At 43.9% G+C, this 19,605-nt stretch overlaps 1 protein-coding gene and 1 long non-coding RNA gene across 4 annotated transcripts; one reads left to right on the top strand and one right to left on the bottom strand.

The window, feature by feature from the left end:
• The first annotated feature begins 1,731 nt into the window (after nt 1–1,731).
• On the top strand, nt 1,732–12,419 carry LOC144331746 (uncharacterized). 2 transcript variants are annotated; one of them, XR_013399136.1, is made up of 5 exons: nt 1,732–1,951; nt 6,278–6,404; nt 6,583–6,726; nt 7,536–7,992; nt 10,471–12,419. It is a non-coding gene; the product is annotated as an uncharacterized LOC144331746 (long non-coding RNA). The 2 variants fall into 2 exon arrangements; XR_013399135.1 differs by having other exon boundaries at nt 7,536–8,329; nt 10,635–12,419.
• Nucleotides 12,420–15,788: 3,369 nt separating this feature from the next.
• Nucleotides 15,789–18,039, bottom strand: LOC703057 (tropomyosin alpha-4 chain-like). Of its 2 annotated transcripts, XM_077949836.1 has the most exons (2): nt 17,879–18,039; nt 15,789–17,743 (listed from the first exon to the last, which is right to left on the bottom strand). In XM_077949836.1, the coding sequence occupies exons 1-2, from the start codon at nt 17,974–17,976 to the stop codon at nt 17,230–17,232; spliced, it is 612 nt and encodes a 203-aa protein (XP_077805962.1). In that variant the 5' UTR covers nt 17,977–18,039; the 3' UTR covers nt 15,789–17,229. The 2 variants fall into 2 exon arrangements, with proteins under 2 accessions (XP_077805962.1, XP_077805961.1); XM_077949835.1 differs by having other exon boundaries at nt 15,789–18,039.
• Nucleotides 18,040–19,605: the final 1,566 nt, after the last annotated feature.

Raw genomic sequence — 19,605 nt, 5'->3', positions numbered from 1 at the left:
GTCCTCCGCTTTCCACGCTCTAGTGTTCCTTCACTGGATTATTTGTAGAGATAACGGGGAGCCCCGCTTTGGGCACCAGAGAGCAGCCTGGGCAAACGAGGGAGACCCCTGTTTCTACCAAAAAAAAAAAAAAAATAGCCAGGTGTGGTGTTGCGCGCCTGTAATCCCAGCTACTCCATGAGAAATCAGACAAAACCTGGCACCAGAGACTGATTTTCTTCTAAAATGCTTTCTCCAAAATATTTTTAAAACAAAAGGGGGAAATTGGAAAGGAAAATATTTTGGGCCCCCCAAATCACTAAGATTACGGGAAAAGTCAATCTGGGAACTGCTTAGGGCAAACCTGCCTCCCATTGTATTCAAAGTCATCCCCTGCTCACTGAGAAGAATGCATATCTTATTGCCTCCTTTGGAAAGGCTCATCAGAAACTCGGAAGAATGCAACCGTTCGTCTCTCACCTACCTGTGACCTGGAAGCCCCCTCCTGGCTTCGATTTGACCCACTTTTGCTTCAGGTTGTACCGGATCAAACCAATGTTCCTCTTACATATGTTGATATGTACATATGTTACATATGTTACATATGTCTTCTGTCTCCCTAAAATGTATAAAACTGTCAGATACAGTCAGTTTCGCTTCCAAGGTTTGGCATGTTAACGTTCTTGTTTTTTGTTCTGGAACTCAACTTTCTTGTTCTCCATGCCTGCTTGCCCTTGGTTACTGTAAACAACCTTCCAGTCAGTTCTAATCAATAACTCACATCTGTTCCCTTGGTTACCTGCTCTGCACCCATTTCTCCCTTCGAAACCACACGTCCCACCGTTGTAACTCACATCCCCCTTTCCCCTTCCTTATTTGGGAAAATATTCACAAATAGCCAAACGGGTCAGTTTAGATCTTGAGGTCTGGCCCCAGCCCATGCCAGAGGTAGGGATTGCGTTAGGAATAAAAACCCCTGCTTTCCTTTGTTCAGTGTGCTCTTGGGATTGTGATGGATGCGAGCAGCAGGCTTCCGCAGAAGTAAATTGCGTTGCTGAGAAAAATTCCGCTTGAGTGCTGGTTTCACTTTGCGGCACCGAGCATTTATCTCCAGCAAAACCAAGCTGTGCTCTGACCACCTTGGGCAGCTGTCATCAGGACATCCTGAGGCTGTGTCATGCACAAGTATCCCCAACCTTGGCAAAATAAACTTGCTAAATACTCGTATCCCCAAATGCTCAGGGAGACTGATTTGAATAATCATAAAACCCCGAGGCTGCACTCCAGCCTGGGCGACAGAGCAAGACTCCGTTTCAGAAAAATAAAATAAAATAAAATAAAATAAAATAAAATAAAATAAAATAAAATAAAATAAAATAAAATAAAATAATAAAATACTCCGGTCTCCCGCACAGCCGACTCTTGCGTGAATTACTCTTTCTCTATTGCTATTTCTCCGTCTTGAGAAATTGGATCTGTCTAGGTAGCGGGCAAGGTGAACCCACTGGGCAGTTACAGAATTGTCATTACATTGCTTGCTATAACCTTGTATACAAGGTTAAATATGAATGTCCTCCTTGCATGGTCAGATCCCAGCGCAGGAAGGACGCACCCCCTACAAACTGCTAGGCCAAAACGGTCATTCTGGCCTCATCCAGCCTCACGTGAGATAGCAATCTCCTGTCACTCAGGGCCTGAGGGGGCGGGGCCTGAAGCCCGGTACAATCAGGCGCGCTGGGGTGGGGACCCTTCAATCAGGCGCGCCGCCGGAAAGGAGAGGGCGGCTTCCGGGCTCTGGCTGGCGGGCGCTTTGTCTCGCTTTCGCCGCAGTAGGCTCTTCCTGTTAGTCTCCGCTGCTACTTCTTGACTCTGGGAGGCCCGGGTGGCTCTGCAGCAGCCTCTGCCACCCTGTGACCTGCGGGTATTGGGACATCCCTAGCTGACGCCAGGACACCCGGGAAGCAGAGGAATGGTGAGTGGACTGCGCCTGGCTTCCCGAAGTGGGGAAGAAGGCTACTTGAAACCTCCTGGAACCAGCCATCGGCTGCGGAACCTGCGGACCGAGTCGCCGGGCGCAGCCGGGCCTCAGTCCCCTTCTGTGCAGAGCCGGGCGGGGCGGGCAGCGGGACCCCTGCGTCCTGTCTGTACCTGTGGGCGCCACTTCCGCCGGCCGGAGCCCTCTCGGGAACCCCGCGCCTCCCCCACCCAGGTAGTGCGTTGACCACCAGAGGGTGATCCGGGAGAGCCCCGACTTGGTGTGCGGGGTTCCAGCGTGGGAGGAGCTGTGGTTCATGGAGCTTCCAGTCCTACTTTCTCCCCCTGAAATTAACCTGAGGTTTTGTTAAAACGTTAAACGGTGTGTTTGAGCAAACAGCGAATCATAAACCGGGTACCGCAGTCATGGTTTGTGGTTTGGGGTCCACAGGAGGGGCGTAAATGAGAGGCTTTGATAAGGTTAATGAGGAAGCTAATGAGAGGCTAAATGAGAGGCTTTAATAAGGTTAATGAGGAAGCAAACCATATATATATAATATATATTATATATTATACAATACATATATTGTATATAATATATAATATATATTATACAATACATATATTGTATATAATATATATATAATATATATTATACAATACATATATTGTATATAATATATAATATATATTATATATTATACAATACATGTATTGTATAATATATAATATAATATCTTATATTGTATAGTATATATAACATATTATATATATTTTATATATATATATTTTTTGAGACGGAGTCTTGCCCTGTCGTCAGGCTGGAGTGCAATGGTACAGTCTCAGCTCACTGCAACCTCTGACCCCCGGGTTCAAGCGATTCTTCTGCCTCAGCCTCCCAAGTAGCTGAGCTTACAGGCGCCCACCACCACGTCCAGCTAATTTTTGTATTTTTGGTAGAGACAGGGTTTTGCCATGTTGGCTAGGTTGATCTCGAACTCCTGACCTTAATTGATCGCCCGTCTCGGCCTCCTAAAGCGCTGGGATTACAGGCGTGAGCCACCTTGGCCAAAATGTTTCTGTTTCCAAACATTTTACATGAGAGGAAAGCAGGGAATAAATCATCTGACACTCTACTGTAAAAAAAAATCTTTGTGCCTCTCTTCATCTTTCCTAAGTGTACATATTACCAAAATGTCTTTAGGTTGAGGTCCCCCGGTGAAAACTTTACAGGGTGTTGTGTCCTCAGCCACCCTCCTGTCTTTTTCCTAGTCCTGGTATTTTAGAACTGTCTGGGGATGACCCAGGATACCCACAGTGGCCATGTCTATTGGAGGGTCTAGTGAGTATCAGCCCCGGGGTCATCTCATCGCCAGGGACAGCCTGAGATAGGGGGTAGAGTCCCTCAGGGGAGCAGCTGGATGCTCTTGGCCTTAGAGGAATCTCCTGGTATAGTTTCATCTAAAATGGTGACCCCTTAGGGTCATTAAAATTTTAGGATATTAAAATTAATGGACAATACAATGTAATGTCATGAAAGTTAGGTCATTAAAACTGTTGCTCCAGCTGGAGTTTTTATTCCTCGGAGACACATTGATGGTTTGCCAATGGGATGCTGATACTGAGAGGAAAAGGCAGAAATGATTTCTGCTCTCTAGATAGTCTCAGACTTGTGAAGAGAGAAAAACTGTCCCAAAGGACAAGGAAAACCCGCCCCAGAGAGGATGTGCAAGAACCTGAATATTAAAATGCACTTAAAGGCACACAGGAGGACAAAGAGCAGTGCCAGTGCCTCCTAGGAGGTCACTGAGTACTTTACTGAACAGGATGGGTGTCCCGAGGAAGAGGAATAGAATGGCCTGCCGTGACACTTAGAAAGGTCTGTGTTGGGGTCAGCACTGCCTCTCCCTGAGTTTGTTACCTTGAAAAGGCTTGTCCGCTTATTGGCCTTTCAGTTTTTCATTGACTGTAAGATACATTTTGTCAGTACAGCTTGAAAGGTAAAAATACTATTTCCAAAGAGGCAAGGTAAAAGGATGTATTTTATTTGCTAGAAATTCGTATTTATTTCTTCCCCAGAGTGAGTGTAGTAAGTTTTAAAGGTCTGTTCTTTTTAAGGGTAATTTCAAATGGAATTGTAGGACTTAGCTTTGTAAATGCTACTGGTGAAATAAAAGTGTGATAGATAAATTGATGATTTACAAAGATTCACCAAAATGTCAGTTCCCCTCTTGTAGCATGGTGAAGAATTTATGACACTGGACACATCTGTATCCTCTTATCTGGATATCTGAGGGTCTTTTTTGTTGTTTTTTGTTTTTTTGGAGACACTGTCTTGCTCTGTAGCCCGGCTGGAGTGCAGTGGCGCCATCTTTGCTTACTGCAACCTCCGCCTCCCGGGTTCAAGTGATTCTCCTGTGTCAGCCTCCCGCGTAACTGGTATTATAGGCACCCACCACCACACCCAGCTAATTTTTGTATTTTTAGTAAACACGGGGTTTTAGTCCTGGCAGGGTGGCTCATGCCTGTAATCCCAGCACTTTGGGAGGCCAAGGTGGGCGCATCATAAGGTCAGGAGTTCCAGACCAGCCTGGCCAACATGGTGAAACCCTGTCTCTACTAAAAATACAAAAAAATTAGCTGAGCGTGGTGGCAGGCACCTGTAATCCCAGCTACTCGCGAGGTTGAGGCAAGAGAATTGCTTGAACCCAGGAGGTGGAGGTTGCAGTGAGCCAAGATCTTGCCACTGCACCCCAGCCCAAGCGACAACGCGAGACTCCGTCTCAAAAAACAGACAAACAAACAACAAAAAGACGGGGTTTTGCCATGTTGGCCAGGCTGGTCTCAACCTTCTGACCTCAGGTGATCCCCCGCCTCAGCCTCCCAAGGTGCTGGGATTACAGGCGTGAGCCACCACGCCCGGCCCACTCTATTTTCTTTTTATTCCCTAAATTTTAATATGTTTGAGTTTGTCTGTTCCTTTATCACTTTTTTCTTACATAAAAAAAAATTCTGCCTAATCCTTCATAAAAAAAATCTTCCTGTGACTTCTGAAAGTGTTCTGGTTTTATCTTTCATATTTGATATATAATAAGTTGATTATGGATCATGGAATAGAGAAGGATGCAATGCATTTTCCCAAGTAGATGCCAGCCTGGTTTGCCTCATATTTTAAAGTGCATGTGATTTCTTTTTCTATTCTACAGTGCCTACTCTATCATTCCTCAACTTTCCATATAAATACTGGGTCATTAAGACTTCTTTTTCCCTTGGTCTGCTTGCTCATCTCTGCTAATACTGTGCTGTCCTGAATATTTTCATTTGAAAATCTTAGAAGTATGTTAGACAAGCCATCGCTCTTTTTTTAGACGACTAAAAATCATTAGACATTTGTCATTTTTACTATGTATGAAAAAGTAGTTTTTCTTGCCTTAAAAAACCTGATTTGGGAATTTATGTGATTTCATAGGAATAGCATCTGGAAGTGGTGACATTAATGTCATTTTAAAAAACGTGTCATATTTCCTTTTATTCCTTTCTGCCTTGACACTGTGCAATAGAAATTGAAAAAATTGTTGTATTAGTATTGTTAAATATCAATTATTTGTTTTATTTACTACTCAATTAAATTTAATAAGCCTGTTCTCTTTTGGTGTAATCACATGGAATGGGTTCAACTCCCCAGTTAACAAGTGACAGCACATGTACAATATTGTCTACCAGGGAAATTCACTGAACACTTACTTTCAGACTGTATTTTGGTGTCTGGTTCCCTAAGCACCACTGCAGTGACACAAAATAATAGACCTTCAGCAGAAAAAGTTTTGGCAAATATATTGTGTAAGCCGTTTAGAGACAGTGAGTTGTTCTTATTACCTAGGTTGGTGGAATCCCTTTCAAAATGTAAGTTACTAACACAAACAAAGATTGAACTTTGGGACCAGGCATTTTTAAGAACAAGTAGTCTCAGGACTGATAATATTAACTCCCTTATGCACATCAGGTAGGACTTTATTATGACAGATACCAGAAATGTACAAAGTGAAGTTAAAAGGTAACTCCTAGCAGCACATCTTACTCCCTGGATTCTCTAATGAGATGGTTGTTTCTCCTTTGCTGTTGCCTTTTTGAATAGTTCAATTCTAGCATAAGTACTGCTGTGTGGGAGGGAGTATGTGTGAACAGAGTAAGAGTTGTGACAATCAAGTCATAGAATAAATGCTTGGAAATTTTAGAATCATGTAAACAGCTTATGAATTGAGTATAGATTCCCAGTGCTGTCAGTCTCACCCATCCTTCTATCCACATGTGTGGAATGTTCTAGGACTCCGTGGCTTTTGAGGATGTGGCTGTGAACTTTTCCCAGGAGGAATGGGCTTTGCTAGATTCTTCTCAGAAGAATCTCTACAGAGAAGTGATGCAGGAAACCTGCAGGAACCTGGCTTCTGTAGGTAAGAATGACAACACATTTCTTTCCCTATCATCAGTGCTATTTGTGATTTGGAATGTGGCAAGGGAATGATTTGGTGAATAAATCAGGCATGGGCACGGTGTACAATGAACATGAAATCTAGTAATGTTTCTATAGTTTGTAATAATTCATGATAATTTTGTGAGTCTGCATTTTAGGAAACAAATGGAAAGACCAGAATATTGAAGATCACTTCGAAAAACCTGGGAAAGATATAAGATAATTTGCACTGAGAAGAGGAAATAAAGTCCTCTGAAGGAATCTTAGCATGTCATGAACTTAAAAACAAGCAGTCAAAACAAGTAAGGGTCACTTGAAGTTTCTTTCTTTTTAGAAAAATTTCACCCAAAATGTAACGTACTTCAGTGTAGCAGTCAGTGTTTGGAAAACAGTTTACTTGAAAATAGTACTACAAAAGTGTATATGAATGTTACTATTTTGGTCATGGCCATGCAGGTGGTAGCTGTGTTTTCAGTAGTAACCCATTTACTTTCAAATAATTCAGTCATGGAAAAAAAAATGCGTTTTCCCTGGTATTGGTAGCAGTGTAAGTCCAAGACCTATTAATAAGTAGAAAGTTATTAAACCAATAATAATGTGCTTGTCATTTTTTTATAGAAATCATATGGTACAGAGATTGTGTGAAAGCAAAGAAGGTAGTCAGTATGGATAAGTTGTCAGCCAAATTCCAAATCTTGATCTGAATGAGAGCATTTCTACTGGATGAAAACAATGTGAATGCAGTATTTGTGGAAAAGTCTTTGTACGTCATTCCCTCCTTAATAGGCACATCCTGGTTCACTCAGGATACAAACCATATGGAGAGAAGCAATATAAATGTGTACAGTCCAGGTGTTAGAAGACACATGATAATGCACTGTGGAAATCCAGTTATAAATGTACAATATGTAGGAAAGCTTTTTATTTTCTCAATTCAGTTGAAAGACATCAGAGAACTCACACAGGAGAAAAACCCTATAAATGTAAACAATGTGGTGAAGCTTTCACTGTTTCCAGTTCTTGTCTAATACATGAACGAACTCACACTGGAGAGAAACCCTACGAATGTAAGGAATGTGGGAAAACATTCAGATTTTCTTGTTCTTTTAAGATGCGTGAAAGGACTCACACTGGAGAAAGACCCTATAAATGTACCATATGTGATGAAGCCTTCAGCTGTTCCACTTCCCTTCATGACCATGGAAGCGTTCACACTGGAGAGAAACCCTATGAATGTAAACAGTGTGACCAAGCCTTCAGTCGCCTCAGTTCCCGTCACCTCCACGAACGAATTCATACTGGAGAAAAACCCTACGAGTGTAAGAGATGCGGTAAAGCCTACACTTGTTCCAGTCACCTTACTCGCCATGAAAGAAGTCATGATATAGAGGCTGGGTGTAGTGACTCAGCCTATAATCCCAGCACTTTGGGAGGCCAAGGTGTGTGTGTATTGAGCCCAGGAGTTCATAACCAGCCTGGATTAAAACAATGTGAAACAACCTGGGCAACATGGTGAAACCCCGTCTCTACAAAAAATAAAATAATGCCGAGTGCGGTGGCTCATGCCAGCTACTCGGGAGGCTGAGGCAGGAGAATGGCGGGAACCCGGGAGGCGGAGCTTGCAGTGAGCCGAGATTGCACCACTGCACTCCAGCCTGGGCGACAGCGAGACTCCGTCTCAAAAAAAAATAATAATAATAATAATTAGCTGGGCGTGGTGGCACATTTCAGTTGTCTTAGTTCTTTTTCAAGGACATAAAAAGCCACGGGGGGTTGCGGGGAAGCCCTGTGCATGCGGATCACAAGGTCAGGAGATCGAGACCATCCTGGCCAACATGGTGAAACCTTGTCTCTACTAAAAGTACATAGATTAGCTGGGTGTGGTAGCATATGCTTGTAATCCCAGCTACTCAGGAGGCTGAGGCAGGAGAATCACTTGAACCCAGGAGGCGGAAGTTGCAGTGAGCCGAGATTGTGCCACTGCATTCCAGCCTGGCGACAGAGTGAGACTCCATCTCAAAAATAAATAAGTAAATAAATAAAGCCCCTTGAATGTAAGAAATGTGGTAAAACATTTACTCTTTCCCATTCCCTCATAAACACGAAAGAGCTCACACTGCAGAGAAACCTTAAGAATGTAGGAAATGTGGTCAAGCCTTCAGATTTTCCTGTTTTTGAAGATTTGGGAGGACTCAGAGTGGAGAAAAGCCTTTTGAATCTAAATTTGTGGCAAGGCCTTCAGTTGTGTTAGTCCCATTTGAAGACATCAGCTCATTCCTGAGAAAAACCCTATGAATGTCCAGAACATGGGAATGCTTCATTTCTCTCATACCCACTCAAGGACATATGAAAATGCACACTGTAGCTGGCTGGACCTTGTAAATACAAGAACGTACACAGGATTAAAACTCTTAATAGTTTAGAAACTGCAAGAATACTTTTAGTTTTAACATTTACTTGAAGTCATGTGAAAACTCCCACTGGAAAGAAGTTCTATAAATGAAGCTTTTCTAATTTGGAAAGCCTGATGTGAATTGATTATCGTGCAGTGCTTGAAAAAAATGTATGAAATGTTACACAAGTTGCAAGTATATTGTTTTTATCAGTGGCTCATTCTTAAAGAGTCTTGAGTATGCATTTCACCTTGTTTTGCAGGGAAACCTTGAGGTGAGAGTTCTGTAAATGCCCTTCAGGCAGTAGTACTTGAATTTCATAGATAATGATATTTTCTTAAGTTTGTTGGTAGAATTGTTGTCTATTCATTTGATAATGTGCTGGATTCATGGTTGAACTTTGATGTTTTTCTAATACGTACAAAAAAATACAAAAATTAGCTGAGGGTGGTGGTGCACGCCTGTGGTCCCAGCTACCTGGGAGGCTGAGGCAGGAGGGTCACTTGAGTTTGGGAGGTTGAGGCTGCAGTGAACCAAGATCACACCACTGTACTCCAGCCTGGGCGATAGAGGGAGACCTTGTCTCAAAACAAACGAGAAGCTGGAAGAAAATGAATATTGCAAAGCACTTACATAGATCTGAGGCCTTTTACACGCAAGGTTATTTGTGAGGATTATGAGATATCATAAAGGCAGGTAGGGTTAGCTCCATTTTACAGATGGAGAAGCTGAGGCTTAGAGGTGAAAACTTGCCCTGCAATACAGGATTCAGACCCCAGTAAGCCTACCTGAAAAGCCCTTCCCAGCATATTATGTTGTCCGTAGAGGGAAAAGATGAGCAAAGAATGGGGACTTTTCAAGAATTCATGTAGAATGTCAATGATCGAGTCATGTGTGGGTATCTTGAGTCTGGCAGTATAAATGACTAGTTGTGCAGAAGCAAAATACCACATTTCCTGCTCCAGCAGAACTGCAGGATTCTCCAACCACAAGCATGACTCATGGTTGGAGTGCACACTCTGGATAATATAGATTTCAAATTCCAGCATATGATGAAGATATGCGAAATGTAGTTATTTACTTATTTATTGAGGCAGGGTCTCGCTCTGCTACCCAGGCTGGGATGCAGTGGCATGATCACACCTCACTGCAACCTCCACCTCCCGGGTTCAAGTGATCCTCCTGCCTCAGCCTCCCTAGTAACTGGATTACAGGAGCCCACCACCACGCCCAGCTGATTTTTGTATTTTTAGTAGAGGTGAGGTTTCACTATGTTGGCCAGGCTGGTCTTGAACTCCCGACCTCAGGTGATCCACCCATCTTGGCCTCCCAAAGTGCTGGGATGACAGGTGTGAGCCACCGTGCCCGGCCAGATAAGGGAAATTTATATAGGAGGTTATAAAGCCTTATCGATGTTCCAACTTATTTTCTGGGTTTCATGTTCTGAGAACAGTTACCAACCATCTCAAATTCTGGGGTCATCAAGCTCCACAGTTTTGTTGCTGCTTGCTTCCAGACTTTTTTTTTTTTTTTTTTTTTTTTTTTTTTTTTTGAGACGGAGTCTCACTCTGTCACTCAAGCTCGAGTACAGTGGTGCGACCTCGGCTCACTGCAAGCTCTGCCTCCTGGGTTCACGCCATTCTCCTGCCTCAGCCTCCTCAGCAGCTGGGACTACAGGCACCCGCCACCACGCCTGGCTAATTTTTTTTTCTGAGAGAGTGTCTCACTCACTTTGTCGCCCAGGCTGGAGTGCAGTGGCGTGATCTTGGCTCAGTGAAACCTCCACCTCCCAGGTTCAAGTGATTCTCCTGCCTCAGCTTCCTGATTAGCTGGGACTACAGGCTTGCACCACCATGCCCAGCTAATTTTTGTATTTTTGGTAGAAACGGGATTTCACCATGTTAGCCAGACTGGTCTCGAACTCCTGATGTCAAGTGATGTGCCTGTTTCCGTCTCCCCAAGTGCTGAGATTACAGGTGTGAGCCACTGCGCCCGGCCTCTTCAAGGAGACTTTGAAGCCTCTGGAGAGGCACCTGCAGGTCCCAGTTTGGACATGAGCATCTCCAGCCCAGAGAGGGTCTCAGTAAAGAAACCCCACTGAGGATGGGCCAGCACCCCCAGGTGATGCAACTCCGTGGGTTTCTCCTGGGCATCACTACCTATCGGGAGAACCCGCTCCCAGTGTTTAACGTGGGTTCTTCTCTATTTCCCAAGTGTCTTGGCTGGGTTGAGAAATAAAGGGAAAGAGCACAAGAGAGATAAATGTAAAGCTGGGTGTCCGGGGGAGACATCACATGTCGGCAGGATCCGTGATGCTCCCCGAGCGGTAAAACCAGCAAGTTTTTATTAGCGATTTTCAAAAGGGGGGGGAGTGCACGAATAGGGTGTGGGTCACAGAGATCACATACTTCACAAGGTAATAAAATACCACAAAGCAAGTGGAGGCAGGGTGAGATCACAGGACCACGGGATGAGGTGAAATTAAAATTGCTAATGAAGTTTGGGGCACGCATTGTCACTGATAACATCTTATCAGGAAACAGGGTTTGAGAGCAGATAACCTGTCTGACCAAAATTTATTAGGTGGGAATTTTTGTCCACCTGATAAGCCTGGGAGCACTGTAGGAGACCGGGGCTTATTTCATCCCATCGGCTTCGGCTTTGACGGGTCGCCTTAAAAAGGTAGCCTTAAAAAGGGGCCGTCTATAAGCCTACCTTCAGGGCGCATTCTCTTTCTCAGGGATGTTCCTTGCTGAGAAAAAGAATTCAGCGATATTTCTCCTATTTGCTTATGAAAGAGGAGGAATATAGCTCTGTTCCGTCTGGCTCACTGACGGCCAGTTCAAAGTTACCACTCTTGTTCCCTGAACATCGCTGTTATCCTGTTCTTTTTTTAAGATGCCCAGATTTCATATTGCTCAAACACACATGCACTACAAATAATTTGTGCAGTTCATACAATCACAGGGTCCTGAGGCGACATTCATCCTCCTCAGCTTACAAAGAAGATTTCGGGATTAAGAGATTGAAGTAAAGACAGGCGTAGGAAATCACAAGGATATTCATTGGGGAAGTGATAAGTGTCCATGAAATCTTCACAATTTATGTTCAGAGATTACAGTAAAGACAGGCATAAGAAATTATAAAAGTATTAATTTGGGGAACTAATAAATGTCCATGAAATCTTCACAATTTATGTTCTTCTGCCGCGGCTTCAGCCGGTCCCTCCGTTCAGGGTCCCTGACTTCCCGCAACACATCCCCTTTTCCCCTTTCAGACTCCTCCCCTTTCAGACTCCTCCGGGTTGTCTGGCCTGGGAGCTGATGATGTAAGGCATTTTTCATTGCAATGAGATCTTAGGGCTCTGTAGGACTTTGACGAAGAGTCAGGCCTGTGAGTGCTGTCAGACACTGGCCTGGAAGGTCTGGGGTCTCCCTGGTGTGCAGAGGGCAGGTCTTCACCAAGTGATGACGCTTCACAGCCTGGGAAGGGCGTGTCTATCATTGCGCTTTTAATTTGCACTTGCCTAATTGTAAATTACATACTATCACACTAGTCTTTAAGCAAAAAAAAAAAAAAAAAAGAAAAAAAAGAAATACAAATTACAGTCACACACTGCATAACGGCGTTTTGGTCAAAGATGAACTGCATATACAATAGTGCTCCCATAAAATTATAATGCAGTTTTTTTTCTTACTGAGATTGAGTCTCACTCTGTCACCCGAGCTGGAGTGCAGTGGTACGATCTCAGCTCACTGCAACCTCTGCCTCCTGGGTTCAAGTGATTCTCCTGCCTCAGCCTCCCAAGTAGCTGGGATTACAGACATGCGCTACCACACCCAGCTAATTTTTTATTTTAGTACAGACAGGGTTTCATCATGTTGGCCAGGTTTGTCTCAAACTCCTGACCTCAGGTGATCCGCCAGCCTCGACCTCCCAAAGTCCTGGGGTTACAGGTGTAAGCCACCTTGCCCAGCCCATTTTAATCTTTTATATCATATTTTTACTGTCCCTTTTCTATATTTAGAGATGTTTAGAGACACAAATACTTACCATTGTGTTACAGTTGCCTGCAATATTCGGTACAAGCGCGTGCTGTACAGGCCTGTAGCCTGGGAGCAATGGTCCATACCACGTAGCCTAGGCATGGAATAGGCCAGACCACCTAGGTTTGTGTAAATACACTCTGTGATGTTTGTGCAATGATGAAATTGCCTAAGGATGCGTTTCTCAGAATGTGTCCCCTTCGTTAGGTGATGAATGACTGCACTAATGAGGTTGAGCATCTTTTCAAATATTTACTGGCCATTGGATATCTTTTGTCAAGTACCTATTCAAGTTTCTCAATCACTTTTCTATTGAACTATTTATCTTCTTCTTAATAATTATAGGAGTTCTTCATGTTTGCTGGAAATGGGCCTTTTGTTGATCAAGGGACTGTTCAGTAACGAGAGTGAAGGAGGAGGGTGGAGAGTGGTGGGGGGCCTCTCATCAAGCCATGGAAACCACAGAAAAAGCCCTTGGCCTTAGCCTGAGAGCCACGGTGCCCTGGAGGAGGGTTTCTTACCACCTGACTATTCTGTTCCCTTCAAGACTGACACCATCCGTGTCATTTGGGAGTTCGGTTAAAAATACAGAATTCCGGCTGGACGCGGTGGCTCATGCCTGTAATCCCAACAGTTTGGGAGGCCAAGGCAGGTGGATCATTTGAGGTTAAGAGTTCGAGGCCAACCTGAGCAACATAGTGAAATCCCATCTCTACTGAAAATACAAAAAAATTAGTTGGGCATGGTGGCACGCAGTTGTAGTCCTAGCTACTTGGGAGGCTGAGGCAGGAGAATTGCTTGAACCCAGGAGACAGAGGTAGCAGTGAGCCAAGATCGCACCACTGCACTCTAGCCTGGGAGACAGAACAAGACTCCATCTCAAAAAGAAAAAAAAAAAGAAATCGAGACCAGCCTGGCCAACATGGTGAAACCCTGTCTCTACTAAAAATACAAAAATTAGCTGGGAGTGGTGGCATGCACCTGTAGTCCCAGCTACTTGGGAGGCTGAGGCAGGAGAATCGCTTGAACCTGAGACGTGGAGGTTGCAGTGAGCCGAGATTGCAACACTGCACTCCAGCCTGGGCAGCAAGAGTGAAACTCCGTCTCAAAAAAAAAAAAAAAAAAAAGACAGAATTCCAGGCCCTGTCCTGTCCAAGACCTCCTGAAACACAATCAGCAATTTGATAAGGTCTCCAGGGAATCATTTACACGGTGGTCTGGGCAGTGCTGGTTTGTCAAGAACCTTCAGGGTCACATCTGTGCTCTTCACAAACATTGCTTGGATTAAAAAGGGCAGAAGGGGCAGAGCTGTCCATGGTCATGGTTCTGTTCCAAGGTAAATATACGCTTTCCTCTGTGCTGATTTTTTCTGATGAGAAGACCAGAATATTTATGCAACTCCCTTGAGTGGTTATATATTTATAGGGGCAGGCAGTGGTCAACAGTGGCCCGAACCCTTGGACTCCTTGCTCAAAGCTGCCTCAGCTCATCTGCCTGAAATTCCAGTTACTGTCACGTGCAGACCCATACAGGAACAAAATGTGGATCTCTCGAGGTAGCTACCCTGCGCCTACAGACTGTGACAACAGGGGGTGACCCAGGTAAGTACTTCAACTGAATGAACTTTAATTTCCTTGGCTACACAATGCGAGTAACAAATGTGCTTACCTTCAATGTTATTTTGAGTGGTACATGAGAAAATGGATGTCAAGTCTTTTTTTTTTTGTTAAATGATATGTCAGTCAAAAGATTAGTGTGGATGGTGGTTATCACGGGTGGTGGACTTGAAATGACCTGTGTTCACTTCCTTTTGCTTATCAAAGTGTTGACATTTGTTATCAAGAACATGCAAAACATGTGTATGCAGGTTTCGAATAAAAAGCTAAAAAGATATCATCTTTATCAGTATCTAGATTCTAAAAAACAAAACTAAGATAGTATTATGAATCAAAATGTCTTTTCTTCTATGCTCTGAAGAACTACTAGCATGTCAAAAAAATTATACTAAGGTATAAAACACACAAAATTTTCACACACACACACTTCTGAGAGTTTCTATTTTCACGGCTATTGTAGGCGCCAGTCTGTTGTTTCTGTGCTGAATGTTCTGGAAAGTCTGACACCAACATGCTTCATTGCTCAAGAAATTCCTTTGTTGTATCTGAAATCTAGTAACTTCATTACATTTTGCCTGCTGCCATCATTCAGCAACCATTTTTCCTGGGACCTACTGTGCTCTCTTATATCTAGAAATATTTCTTGAATTTTATCTTTAAATATTTGTTCTGTTCACATTTTCCAGTTTTCTTCTTTGAGGATTCCAAGGACCTTATGTTGGCATTAGCAAAATTCCTACCTTTTCCATATGTTTTTGTTAAACTTTTTCTCAGTACTTTATTTTAACTTCATCCCTGTCTTCTATGTCTTTTTCTTAATAGTGTCTATTTTCTCTTGTATAAAATCCAATGAGCATTAATTTTTTGTAATGAGTTTATTTTTCTGTTCTCTTCTTTCCTAAGCTCCACCAGCTTCCATTTACTTTCCTCCTGTTACCTTGCCATGTTTCTTCTGAGCCCTCACGTCTCTGTTTTATGCTCTTACATTGTAGGGGAAATTGCTTCACCAACTTTAATAAAATTAATTATAGAAGAATGATAGTTTCCATCAGCTTGCTGGCAGCACATTTCTGGTGAGTGTTCTTTTTTTTTTTTTTTTTTTTTGTAGTTTATGTAAAAATTTATTCGACCAAAATGTAGAAAAAGTGATACTATTACATATGATACAGTTGCAAGAATCTAAAGAAAAGTGTGGATTTGATTCCATTGCACAATTTGCTAGTGTATTTCCTGGGTAGTGTGGTGCTGAATAAATAGGAGTGGGGTGGTGGGGTGGGTAAGGGATTCAGATAAGCCAGACACAGGGTGATTTTTAGTCGGAATTGTAAACTACTCGGCCCCCACACGCTGCTGGGGAATGTGGAATGTTCCAGCTCTGAGATGTTAACTGAGAAAAGAGAAGTCAAACAAAGCCGATACGTGCAGCCCTGTCTACAGAATCCTTCATTATCCAGTTTAATCAGGAGTTTCTTGGTGTTTTATTAACTTGGTCCCAAAGAAGGAATTCAAGTCCTAGATAAGTAAATCTTCAATTTGCTATTCCCTGAAGTATGGAAATGAAGTTGGGCCAATTTTTAACCTCTGCTGCCAGAGAGGCCCTTTCTGCTAATAGATAGAAACGCTTTTGCTCAACTTATGAATGACTTGTAGTCTTTTGGATATGGCTGACCTGAATTGGACTGAACTCCACCATATTCCGGCTGAGTGGGTCATTACTGGAATGAGACATTTGCTCTTCAGAGAACAACTTTATTTTTATTTTATTTTTTTTCTTGAGATGGAGTCTCACTCTGTTGACCAGGCTGGAGTGCAGTGGTGCGATCTCGGCTCACTGCAACCTCCACTTCCTGGGTTCAGGTGTTCCTCCTGCCTCAGCCTCCCGAGTAGATGAGACTACAGGCAGGTGTCACCATAATTTTTGTATTTTTAGTAGAGACAGGGTTTCGCCATGTTGGCTGGGCTGGTCTCGAACTCCTGACCTCAAGTGATCTGGCCTCCCAAAGTGTTGGGATTACAGGCGAAAGCCACCGCGCCCAGCCAGAGAACTTTAGAATGAAGGCAATACACAAAAGAACATCACATCAAGGATCTATTAATTACCATCTATCAATTACTATATGTGGGTAATTATGACTATTACCCAAGCATTCTACGTTGATTGCTTAAGAGGATGTTTGTTCTGCATGGTGGAGTGTGGAGAAGGGCCAGGATTCTTAGGTTAATCTATCTGTGGTTTATGACTTCCCACAATAGCCACCCCCGGCCCCCACCAGCCCTTTTATTGGCTCTGGATGGAAAATCCCTACCCGTGTGATGGTCCCTATAGTTTGACCAACGGTTGACCCAAAAGGTTATGCTCTTCAGTGTTTTAAGTATATCCACGACTAGATATTGGGGTCTGTGGTCTTCAAAGTGTGGGGCTGCCTATTGTCCCAGGAACCAAGTGGCCTCTGTCTTAAGAAAGTATGCTTACTAGGAAATACCCTGCCTACCTTAGGAATAAATGCAACTCAAGGAAGAAATAAGAGAGCTGAAAAAGCTGGTGCCATTTGAAAAAAAAAAGGGAAGGAATGAGATTTAACTGGTGCTCAAAGCTTCTCCAATACAAAATATTTGGTCATGTAATTCATAATCTGCTTGACATTTCCAGCAAAGCGAAGATGGCAATAACAAAAGGAACTTCATACAAGAGAAAAGAAAGACCCACGGAGCTCCAGAGTTTCTGTTGGAACAAGACTCTTCTGTTTTGCTTATATACAGTTAAGTTCGTTTAGTGTCTGATCCAGTGTCTGATGTAAGCCCACGTTCTCTTCTTTGGCCTGGGCAAGTTTCTCTTCCAGGTCATCAATTGTCTTTTCCAGTTTTGCAACCGTTCTCTCTGCAAATTCAGCACGGGTCTCAGCCTCTTTCAGTTTGTCAGACAGAAGTTTAATTTCTTCTTCATATTTGTCCTCCTTTTCAGAATACTTTTCAGACGCAGCCTCCAGAGATTTCAGGTTGTTAGTAACATTCTTGAGTTCTTCTTCCAGGTCACCACATTTTAGTTCAGACACCTCCGCACGCTCCTCTGCCCTCTCCGGCTCACCCTCCAGGATGACCAGCTTACGAGCTACCTCCTGGTATTTGCGGTCAGCCTCTTCTGCAATGTGCTTGGCCTCTTTGAGCTGCATCTCCTGAATTTCCATCTTCTCCTCATCCTTCATGGCCCGGTTTTCTATCACCTTCATTCCTCTCTCACTCTCATCTGCAGCCTTTTCCGCCTCCTCCAGCTTCTGCAGGGCCGTGGCCAGTCGTTCCTGAGCCCTGTCCAACTCCTCCTCAACGAGCTGGATGCGTCGGTTGAGGGCGGCCACATCACCTTCAGCTTTCTCGCGCCGCTCGCGCTCGCCGTCCAGCTCCCGCTGCAGGCCCTGCGCGCGGTCTTCCGCCTCGTCCGCCTGCTGCTGCAGGGCCTGGATCTTGCGTTTCACCGCCTCCAGGGAGTTGAGGCCGGCCATGGCGCGGAGGCGCAGAGGCGCACGGGCAGCGGCGGGCGCTCGGCTGGACTCGGCTCCGGCGAGCGAGTGTTCTTTATCTGCCCTTTGTTTTTGCTGTTGTTGCTGTCTGTCTTTAGGTCTTTCTGGGTTTTTTTTGTTTTTTTTTTTTGAGACAGGGTCTTGCTCTATTGCCCAGGCTGGAGTGCAGTGCTGTAATTACGGCTCACTGCAGCCTCAATCTCCCAGGCTCAAACAATCCTCCTACTTCAATCTTCCAAGTAGCTGGGCTACAGGTGTGCACCACTACACCTGGCTAATTTTTTTCTTTTTTATTCTTTTTTTTTTTTTTTTTTAAATAGAGACAGGATCTCACTTTGTTGCCCAGGTTGGTCTTGAACTTCTGGGCTCAAGCGATCCTCCCGCTTTGGCCTCTTGAAGTGTTAGCATCACAGGTGTGAGCCACCTCACCCAATCCCTTTTTGTCTATATACTTAAATGCCTATAAATGTGTGTGTGTGTGTGTGTATGTATATATATATATTCATTTTAATTATAGTGAAATATATATAACCTAAAGTTTTCTATTTCAAGCATTGTTAAGTGTACAGGTCAGTGGCATTAGGTGCACTCACATTGTTGTGCAGCCATGGCCACCACCATCCACAGAACTCTTGCAAAACTGAAACTTTGCCCCAAGTAAACATAACTCCTCATTCCCCTCCCCCAGCCCCTGGCAACCACCACTCCTCTCCCTAGCTTCATGAATTTGACTACCGTAAGAATCCCATATGAGGGGAATCCTACAGCATGTGTCCTTTTGTGAGTGGCTTATTTCACCTAGCAGAATGTCTTTAAGGTTCATCCATGCTGTAGCATAGGTCAGAACTTCCTTCTGGCCAGGCACTGTGGCTCAGGCCTGTAATCCCAACACTTTGGGAGGCCAAGGTGGGTGGATAACCTGAGAAGTTCAAGTCCAGACTGGCCAACATGGTGAAACCCTGTCTCTACTAAAAATAAAAAGATATTAGCCAGGCATGGTGGCACATGCCTGTAATCTCAGCTACTCGAGAGGCTGAGGCAGGAGAATCGCTTGAAGCCGGGTGGGGGAGGTTGCAGTGAGCCGAGATCGTGCCATTGCACTCCAGCCTGGGCAACAATAGTGGAACTCTGTCTCAAACAACAACAGGCCGGGCGTGGTGGCTCACGCCTGTAATCCCAGCACTTTGGGAGGCCGAGTCGGTTGGATCATGAGGTCATGAGATTGAGACCATCCCGGCTAACACGGTGAAATCCCATATCTACTAAAAATACAAAAAATTAGCCGAGCGTGGTGGCAGGTGCCTGTAGTCCCAGCTACTCGGGAGGCTGAGGCAGGAGAATGCTGTGAACCGGGGAGGTGGAGCTTGTAGTGAGCCGAGACCACGCCACTGCACTCCAGCCTGGGCGACAGGCCGAGACTCCGTCTCAAAAAAAAAAAAAAAAAAAAAAAAAAGATGTCCTTCTTTCTTGAGGAGGAATAATAGTTCATGGTGTATATGTATCATCTTTTGTTCATCCATTCATCCATCAATGGACAGTTGGCTTGTTTCCACATTTTGGCTATTGTGAATAATTCTTCTATAACCATTGGTATACAAATATCTCTTTGAG

This window comes from Macaca mulatta, chromosome 10, assembly GCF_049350105.2.
Source record: "Macaca mulatta isolate MMU2019108-1 chromosome 10, T2T-MMU8v2.0, whole genome shotgun sequence".
In the NCBI taxonomy this organism is placed as follows: Eukaryota; Metazoa; Chordata; class Mammalia; order Primates; family Cercopithecidae; genus Macaca; species Macaca mulatta.
This window is presented reverse-complemented; position numbering and strand designations above follow the sequence as displayed.